Source organism: Melopsittacus undulatus, chromosome 11 (genome assembly GCF_012275295.1).
Source record: "Melopsittacus undulatus isolate bMelUnd1 chromosome 11, bMelUnd1.mat.Z, whole genome shotgun sequence".
In the NCBI taxonomy this organism is placed as follows: Eukaryota; Metazoa; Chordata; class Aves; order Psittaciformes; family Psittaculidae; genus Melopsittacus; species Melopsittacus undulatus.
The window spans coordinates 15964870-15974958 of NC_047537.1; the positions used below are offsets into that span (position 1 = coordinate 15964870).

Sequence of the window (10089 nt, forward strand, 5' to 3'; positions counted from 1 at the left end):
GTGCATAGAGAGCAGGAGTGGTGGGGCAGGGTGTCCCTGCTCTCACGAGAAGCTGTAAAACACTGGTACAGACTCAATCTGCAGTTGGAATGGCTGGGAAAATGAGAGGAGACTGAAAAGGTTATGAGAACACAGATGTGTCTGAGTATTTAATGAGCCATCCACATAACTCATGGTTAACCTAAAGTGGTAAAATGAAGCAATAAGGGCACTGGTTTGCCCATGAGGAGCATTGGTTTGCCCATAGGCGGCAATTGGTTGCCCTGGGTGGTACTAGGATACCCAAGGGCTGTTTGGCCAAGGGTTCAAGTTGCCCACAAAGGCACAGAGTCTGCACTGGGCTGCCCAGGGCTGGCCTCATGTTGCCCATTGAGAGCACTGCGTTGCCCAGTGGCTGCACCAGGTTGCCATAGCAGCAGCAGGGAGTTGCTCTGGGTAGAACCTGGTTGCTGAGCACCGTGCAACCAAGGCAATGCTCCCCTGGTTCTGTGTCACTGACACCAGGGATGCTTCAGTGCCTGACAGTGCTGTTACCGAGCCTGACAGCACAGCAGTGAGTAGCAGCCCTAGACACCCCCAAACCCTGGAGTGCATCCCACACCCAGGTGAGAGTCTGCTTTAACTGGGACTAAACAGCAGGTATTTCTCCTAATCCCCCCCAGTATCTCTTATATCATCCAAATGTACCCAAACCAGGTGACTGGTGGCTCCTGACATGTGTTTGTCTTCAGGGGTGGTAGAAAGTATCACCCTGGGATTGCTTATCCCGAGGGGAATGCAAGGGTGTTTATTTCAGCTGGAGATGCAGGGAATAGTAACTCCGGTCCATTCCCAAGGGTTTTCCCTTCATTTCTTAAACGTATGTGAAAAGGGGATTATTTGCAGGGGTGAGAGCCAGGGGTGGGAGCCAGGGAAGCCATCTCCCACTCTCTGAATGCTGTTTCTCAGGTATAAATAACTGGTGCGAAGCTCAGGCAAGCGCAGTGTTTATCCATAGCAGGGACAAAAGGGGCTGAAGGCACTGGTTTGTGGGAACCAGCACACACAGTGGTTTTTGTTGGACCTGAGCACAGACATTTCGTCCTCAGTTCTGCCAAACTGGCTCAGAGGGGTCGTGTTTGTGAAAGCTTCTTTGCTAAATGCAAGGGTGTGAGTTTCCCGCTGCTGATCCCACAGGCTCTTCGGCCAGGCTGGATCTGGGGGTGAGACTCAGTGCCTGCAGCTATGCTGCTGTCAAGTCAGGTACTGGGGCAGCCCATGCCAGCATGGCCAAAATTGGGCAAGGCTTGAGAATGCAGTCCTCAAAGTTCAATGATTTCCCAGCTGTAAGCTGTGCACTTTTCCCCTCTGACTCATCCCTATTTTTCTCCAATTTGCCTTAGCTAAAGGAGTTATTCTCCTCTATTTGCCATTTGTTTATTTCAGACTGCATTTTGAGACATTTCGTCTGAATGCATCAAAGCTTTACAGGTACCGGTGAAACAAGAAGTCTCTTAGGTCACCTCTCCCCATAGCTAGATGTTAGGAAACATGTACTTTAATGAGTTCTCTGGTCTTCTCATTGCCTGGTGTAGATGGGAATGGCTCCAAGAAAGTCAATGAGCTGTGAGTGTCCGGCATTAGAGGGTTACAGCAACGGCAGCTCACAGGCAGAGTCTGCCTGGCTCTGTGTGTCTCCTCCCATCTATTGCCTTTTAAGCTTTCCAGTAGGCAAATGTGAGTCCTTGGTCCTGCCCTTGTGCAGAAAGAGGCGTTCTTTGTTGCAGAGGTGACTAAGATGAAAGAAATGCTCTTTATTGAAGGTTTTATGCTTTTAAAATCAGCTCACCTACAGATGTAAAGCACCCAGGGTAGGCCAGGAGGAGCAATTAAACCTCTAGTGATGTGATTGCTTTGTTCTAGAATAAAAGTGAGTTCATGTCATGCAAACATCCCACTTTTAAAGTACTAAAGTTGAACTCATCCTATAACAAATAGGATTCAGCACGTGCATCGCGACAAAGCCTACTTCCATCCAGGGATCTTGTAGCACACGAGTGTCCTGATCTTAGTGGAGGACACGTCCCTGCAGCCCTGCAAGAGCCCTAGTGGGGGATACCTGTGACCACACTTCACACTGAGCACAACATACCTTCCAAGTGTCCTCACATTAGGCATGTTAGGTACATTTGATGGCCCTTACATTACATTTCTGATACTAATTGACTGATAACCTGAATATGGAAAGAGCAATAAGCACCCACAGTGACGTATGCAGTTACTGGTAGCAAGATCTTTTTGTGTGGTCATTCCTCCTAGGGTTACTGCAAGGATAGCATTTATGAGCTGCTCTGAAAAGACTCTGAGATATTTCCTTTCCAAGTGCATTTATTGTACATCAGGTGAGCCACAGACATTTTTTTTCCTTTGCAATCCAAGAGATTGCTGTTCCTTTTAGGTTGAAATACATGAGGGGGCATTCAAATTTGGGTATAGTCCTGCAAAGCTCAGCTCACCTGCAGCCTCCTCACTTGAGCATGTGTTGCAATTGAAGATAGAGAAGATGAGGATGAAGTCCCTCACACACCAATCATGCTGTATTCATTGTAGTTGTGTGTCCAAAGCTATCAGGGTTGGTAATGGAACTTTTAAAGAGAAAATAGTATCTGGAGTACTATAAGATCAGTAGATACGCCGGCCAAAAGAAACAAACGAACATCCCAGAGTCAGCAACTACAGTTACACTGGATTGACAGATTTAAGGAAGATGAAGGCATAATATCTGTCACTCTCCTTAGCAGCGATGATTTGTTTCTGTCCACATTTCAAGACCTGATGCTAGATACTAACAATAAAGTCAAACCCTTATGTATACAAGTGCATGGGATTCTGGCTGCAGGAATTTGCTTTCAAGAGTTGTAGGCCTGTGCAGGAGATGTGTGGGTGCTGTGTGCATTGCTATTTGTATTATAAGTTGCATATGTTGCTGTAAGAAGTGCAGGAGCTTACTGAGTGAGGTTGTCACCTTCTGTCTCCTTTGTACAGGACACATACGTGAGGAACAGAGCACTGCTCAAGAATGGAGCTGGTTGGCTCTCCCTTAACTGCAACGTATGCCCATCCAAGATCAACACCTAACAAGTTTCTGCCTGCCATAAGCACCATGGCTTCAAGCTATAAGAACCGTTTTCCTTACTACCCTTTGCCTCAGACATTCAGCCTCCCCTGGATGCCCAGAAGCTACTACAAAACAGCTGCCATCAACCCAACTTTGGCTCCCTTTACCAAGGGGGTAACCCCCGGCAAGACGCTGCCTTTTGTTTGCAACAGGAAAGACCTCTTCACCCGCTACACCCCCGAGGACTGGTACCAGTCCAACATGATCAATTACAAAGAGTCGGAGAATTCGCGTCAAAAATCAGAGCTCCTGAGAGATGATACCTGCCGCATGATTCAGGATAAACATCAGCAGACAATAAAAACCCAGGGAGAGAGCACAAAAAACCTGGGAGTACGTGTCAATGATATAGGATTCTGGAAGTCCGAGCTCTGCCATGAGCTGGATGAGATGATCAAGGAGACCAGGGCCCTCACAGATGTGAAGAAACGACTGGAGAGAGCCTTGACTGAGACAGAGGCCCCTCTCCAGGTAAGCACCTTGTCCAATGGGCTGCAGGCTGTAAGCTACAGCTAAAACATCTGCAGCCATTCAAACATCTGATTAAGTTTCATTAGAGCTCTGTAACATCTAGAAAGCTTTTATTAAGAGACCATTAGTTAAGTTCGTAATAAACAAATCCCTTGCTGTCTGCTGCATCCCCTCTCAGCACATGCTGAGCACATCAGAACAGTATTTGCTTAACCAAATATTTTTATAATCAGTATATCCAAAACCCTGGTTTGGGAGACAAAAGCCCATGTTCTACTACAAGGCTCTAGTGAGGTCAGCATCAAGCCTGACACAGGTCCCTGCATTCAGCTGTGGTTGCACTGGGGACACGTGTGCTCCCTCATGTTGATTTAATGCTGATGTTGCAGCTTGGCTGCTCATTGTCAGCTAAACCATCTCCCCTGGGTACGTTTTAACCCATGTTGTCATCTCCATGACCACCCATAATCTCTCTTCTTACATTATTTGACATGGGGACCACCCCTCTAGGGAGCACTGGCACTGATGCATGTCCTCAACAGGTTGCTCGGGAGTGCTTGCTACACCGGGAGAAGAGGATGGGCATTGACCTTGTCCATGATGAGGTGGAGAAACAGCTCTTCAGAGTAAGTTTGGCAACACACATCATGTGTTAAAGTTATTTTTACCTAAACTACCCTAAATAGGTTTTGCAGCCCCAATCCCTCATTGGCTCCTTAATGCTGGTGAGGTGCTAAAAACTCTTCAAACCCCCAAAATCCACTCGTCTGGGGCCGTGTTCCCCCATGCAGCAGTGTGAACATGCAGGGTAGGCAAAGCTTGCCCTTACAGAGGAAGGAACAGCTGAAACCAAGCTGTGTGCTTGTGTAACATATTGGGGTCCTCTGTCCCTCTTTAGGGAATTTATGAGTCTGTCCTGCCTTTTAGAGCCCTGCCAGCACAGGATCTATATGTATCCGTATCACATACATATGATGTATGTCTATATCTATATCCCATGCATATATCTATATATATTTAACACACATGCACACACAGATATGGAGACGACAGTGTGTGCCCGACAGCTTGTCTGCTTTTGCCAACTATATTAGCTGCTCTAATAAAAGATATTACATCTACCCCCAGCTTAGCTTTGCTCTGCTCAGAGCAGTGTGGCTGCAGTAGGACTATGTGTGCTCAGGCAATGGATTTTATAGAGATCATAAAAACGTGCACTCCTGCTTGCCTTTATATAGTCTGCTTTAAATTATGTATAAAAACCAAACATGCTGAGAGCTGGCACAGAAGATGGGATCCTAATGCAGTGTACAGTGAAATACAATCACTGCAAAGGCAGCACGAAACTGGGAAGGAAATTGCGGCCTCTGGGACTGTGAAGTCACTGCTCCATTAGGAGATCTTTTCTTATGAGTCAGGCCCTAACAAATTAAAAGATTAAATTAAAGGTCATGAGATTTTAAGAAAATAATCAAAGCTGGTATCTCCATAATGGCATTTTGGGGTTTAAATGTGTTTAGGCTGTGTTTTTCAGCTGGATAATGCAGACAGGAGGGCTTAAAAATTCCTGGTTTTGGAGCACTGATCATCTGCCTCTGGTTGCTGGGGCTTCTCAAATACATAGATTTGTGCTGAAGGCAAATGGGCTGAGAGCAGAACATGGCTTCCTCCAGTGGAGCTCAATGCTTCTTAGAAATGACTGGTGGTTTACACCAAAATAAAGTTCCTTTCCTCTTGTCCCATTTCTCGTGGTGAGGCAAACATTTTCAGAGCAAAAAGGGCAGATTTGGCATGGAGATATGTAAGGCTATTGGTGCAGGTAACCACTGTGCTTGTTCCTATTGAGTCAGGATCTGTCCCTGTCTCCCTATAGTGGAACTAACCAGGACTTGACACTGATGTCAAGGTGAAAAAATGCTTGGTAACCTACTCATAAAGCAAATTCAGAGGTCATGGCAGCAGCCATAGCCCCCTCCTGTCCCCGCTCAGCTGCACAAGTGGGTGCATTGGGACTGGGGGGGGGAATTTTCTCCATTCCCTACCTGTCTGTTATGGGCAGAAAGACAAGCAGGCAAATTCTTCCTATGTGTGAGGCTGAAGAGGTGTGAGGGGATGAGTGTGGCCGGGAGGACTGAGCATAGGCACTGATGGGATCATGCTTTGCCTTTGCCCAGGAAGTCGACATCATCAAGTCCTGCCAGGAGAGGATGAAGCAGCACCTGGATAAGGCGAAAGCCCAGCTCATGTAAGGAGGAGCTCCTTATCTCACGCTGCAGGGCTGATTTGCAGCTCTAATGTGCACAGACCCCAGCAGACCCCTACCTCTACCCACCCAAGCTTCCCCACTGATGGCTGGTTTTGTGTGTTGAAGGTCCAACAGGGGGGCCCAGCACGACCTGGAGAGGGACCTGGCCAACAAGCAGACGGCCCACCGCATTGATGACAAGTGCCATCACCTGAGGAACACCTCCGATGGGATCAGCTACTACCGAGGGGTGGAGATGGTTGATGCCACGTGAGTACCCACATGGGTGTCAAGCTGGCCCCAAGGCACACAGTGCCTCTCCTTAGCAGGGAGCTGGTTTCCACCATCCTGCTATAAAGGCATGTGTCTATGCATGGCACATCCACCCTGCTTGGAGACACCCACCTTTCTCTACCCTCACCATAAAGGGAGAACAACCCTCTGCTTTCAGCTGGATGCTGAACATCCTGCAGGCAATAGCAAGTCGAATATCCCACTGAAAGCGAGTCCCACCTAATTAAACATTATATCAGGGTTCAGAGATCAGCCTGAAAAATGAATTCAGCCCAGCACCTCTGCACAGCTCATTAAGTTAATGCATATTTCAAGGATGTGTCATTGCTTGCCTGAGTGCTCCTCATTGACGTAAAGTCAGGGGGGTTCACCCCTGCTTGGAGAGGACCTGGCAGGGAGCCGAAATGACACAGGAGATAAAGAAATAGAGAGCACAGTCCTGGGATAGAGTTCAGCTGCTTTTGGGTGCCAGGAATTCGGCTTTGGCTCTGCAGTAAATGAATGATGACCTCAACCAGCACTCGCAGGGATATGCCCTAAGTGGCAAAGGGCTGAGGGAATAACTCTGCTGCTCACACAGACACATGCAGTTTATGGCCGGGCATAGATTGATTCGATTTTTCTAATGTTTGAATAATTATTCACAGTGGAGCTCAGACATATTTAGACAAGCAAATAAATTGCAAAGGATTGATGCTAAAATTCTAAGGGGGGGTAAAATGTGCCGAGAATCAGCATGTTTTAAATGGAGCTTATGTGGTATTTAAGCCTTTTGTTGACTTTGTTCTGGACTATTGCACAGGCGTGAGCTTCATCCTGAATGCACAGACAGGGAATGGAATATTATCTAATGCTCACTCAGTTTAGTGTGAAACTGAGATGAGTTATGAGCAAAATGAGTGGACTGTGCGTTGTTGTGTAGCTGGGAATCAATTGGCACTTACATGATGCCTTGAATGTGTAAATATGAGGCCTGATTAATATCTCTGTTTTTTCTGGGAAAATCTTTTGTTTGAGCTTTCATAAGTACCACAGCTGTCCTTGTGAGCGTGTCATCTTTTGATAAGCGTTACTGAATAGTGTCCAGATGTTTCACTTTCATCTGGTCAAATAAAGAGCACATATTTAATCTACATTTAACCACACTGTCCCATCGCAGGGTCTATGTCTGCCCATGGGCTCACTGGGGCTTCTCCTTTCCCCTCCCAGGATCACGGTGCCAGAGACATGGGCCAAGTTCACAGACACCAACATCTTCCGCTCCCAGAATGATCGGGCAGCCTCTGCCAAGGTGCGGGACAACATCGAGACCCTGCTGGCAGCGACAGCTGAAGAGATGTGGAGCCAGTTCAACACAGTCAACTTCACCTTCACCAACCGCATCGCTGAGACAGCCGATGCCAAGAGCAAGATTCAGATTCACCTGGCCAAGGTAGCCTGAATTCCTCCCTTTTGGTGTGACTCCATCATTTCTGGTGATGCTGATTGCACCTCCTGGTAGTTATTTCAGCCTGTGTGGGGTTCACAAGCTTGCTTCTCCCCCAGGGACATGCTTTCAGTCTCAGCGCTATGAGTCTGCTGCATGGTTGTCCATGTGTTTTCTCTGCCAAGCAGAGACCAGTGATGGGCACCTGGCTAGGGCTGGTGGGTCTTGTGGAAAGCTTTCTGGAAAGTGCTCAACACAGTATTGATTAACCGAGCAGAGACTAGGCTTGGAGCATTGTGGACTGATGCCACATCCTTAAATGAGGACCCATTAAAAACTTGGATGGATGATCAGTTCCTGCAAGCAGTAATTTTTGGAAGCTGGTAATTCAATAGATCCATCACTATTCCAAACCCTCCTCTGATGTGACAGCAGCACCAATGAATGGCTTTTCCTGAAGAGAAATCTCTTCTGGATCTGTGCCTTGATGTGTGGCAGAGTGACAATGATTTGAGCCTGGGGTTTGCTTATTGAACGTGGCTTTTCTGCAGACAGACAAGAAAAAAGGGAAATGATTTTGTCACTTGAGAATGTTATTTTTAATTTAGTATTTATTATTTTTAGTTTATGCATGCGTTTGTTTTCCACACCAGACTCTGAAGGAAATCTTTCAGCTTGAGATGAACATAGCAGCCATCCGCAAAGCCATTCGGGACAAAGGAGCTCCGTTAAAAGTGGCTCAGACCCGGCTGGATGAGCGCACACGGAGACCAAACATGGAGCTGTGCCGGGACCCTCCCCAGCTCCGGTAAGGCAGGAGCACAGGGTCCCCAAGGAGCCACTCAGGAGCATCACTGGGTGACAAAAGTGGTTTTATTTATTTTCCTAAATAGTTCATTGCTATAATCAGAAGCAGTGAGCAGGTATTCCAGCCTTTGGGTGCTCTGCAGCCATGGAGTCTGTACACCGTGGCTGGGTCCAGCCTGATGCCACCTCATCAGGGGCTGAGTTTTTCCTACTTGGGTAAACCTCATCTTCTTTCTTGCCTGCTTCCCAGTGACTGGAGTGCTCAGTTTTGATGGATAAGCCCTTTATTCTCCACCACGCTCGTGCTGAGAGCATTTAGCTCCTTCCTTTTGGGTAACTGCAAGAAAGGGTGCACCATATGGAGAAACAGTAAGGGCTGTTCTCCTGTCCCCTGGGGACACTGAAAATCCTTCCAAGGACATTGTGAGCTCTTTGGGATTACACCCCAAGGGGCTGTGGAGAAGCAGGCTTCCCTGAGTGCCCAGCAGCACCCCATGTGAGGGACCCCAAGCCTCACATCTGAAGCCCTCTGGGCATGCCTTTATGGGAAGTCTCTTTTAAGCAATTTAAACCCAGCCTGTTGAGCATCTCCAACTCACCACTGTATTTGCCATCATCCACTTGTTTCACATCCACTTTTAGCCTCTCCCAGCTGTCCTTTTTCACTATGTGTGCACCTAAAGGTGCAGGGAGGACCCTTAAAGAGGGAAATCCAGGAGGGTGAACCAACAAACCCTCAAAACCAAACAGGAAACCACATCACTCTTCTTGGTGGCATGATCTGCTCCGATAGATTTGGCTGTGCACTGCTAAAGCCATAGAGCAAACCATGCCTCCCCACTGACATCCAGAGGAGCTCTGCCCTCATCTTTCCCATGCACCAGGCAGAAATGTGGGTTCAGAGTTAGTCTGAACAGGCTGAAGGGGGAAATCCTGTGCCCAAGGGGCCTGTTAGCAGCAGCATGGTAGAAACCACCCCTGTGACAGGACTGTTAATGGGGTTTCTTGCTGTCTTCCAGCCTTGTCAAGGAGGTCTATGAACTTGATGAGACAATTCAGAGCCTTCAACAGCGGCTGAGAGATGCCGAGGACACGCTGCAAACACTGGTTCGTGTCAAGTCCGTCCTGGAGCATGACCTGGCTGTCAAAGCCAATTCCCTCTTCATTGACCAGGAGAAGTGCATGGGGATGCGCAAGACCTTTCCCATCACTCCACGGCTGATGGGTTACGCTTAGGCTGGGCTCTGCCAAACTCACAGTACCTGCAACCGGAGACATTCCCAGTTTTGCTAAGATGCATCCCCAGTTTTGCCAAGATGCTTCCAAATACCCTATTAAACTTTCCCTTCCTGATGGCAGCCCTGAGTAGAGATTAAACGATCACTTGATGTGTTCCATGGTTTATCAGGATTATTTCTTTTTCCTTTGTTTTTGTCTCTTTCCACTGCCAGAAAGTAGCTGAAAATACCTTGTATGCAACTAAGAGTAAATCCACCCATGGGGATTCATTCCTACGCTTGCAGTCTGTGATTTTAGGGGAAAAACTTCCCTGCCTTCCTCCTTTTGAGGCTGTCTGAAGGGAAGTAAAGCTGCTTGTCAGAGTAATTAACTGTTGACATCCATAATGTATTTTTAATGGTGCAACGTTGCAGTATGTTCTGTTCCTAAACAGAAAAACTTGCATTTTAA

General features: G+C 47.4%; 1 protein-coding gene across 1 annotated transcript; it reads left to right on the forward strand.

The window, feature by feature from the left end:
* The first annotated feature begins 3058 nt into the window (after positions 1-3058).
* TEKT3 (tektin 3) lies at positions 3059-9636 on the forward strand. Its single transcript, XM_005144303.3, has 7 exons — positions 3059-3628; positions 4171-4254; positions 5803-5873; positions 6000-6143; positions 7377-7599; positions 8247-8401; positions 9420-9636. Exons 1-7 carry the CDS (start codon positions 3059-3061, stop codon positions 9634-9636), a joined length of 1464 nt encoding a protein of 487 aa, XP_005144360.3.
* The last annotated feature ends 453 nt before the right edge of the window (positions 9637-10089 follow it).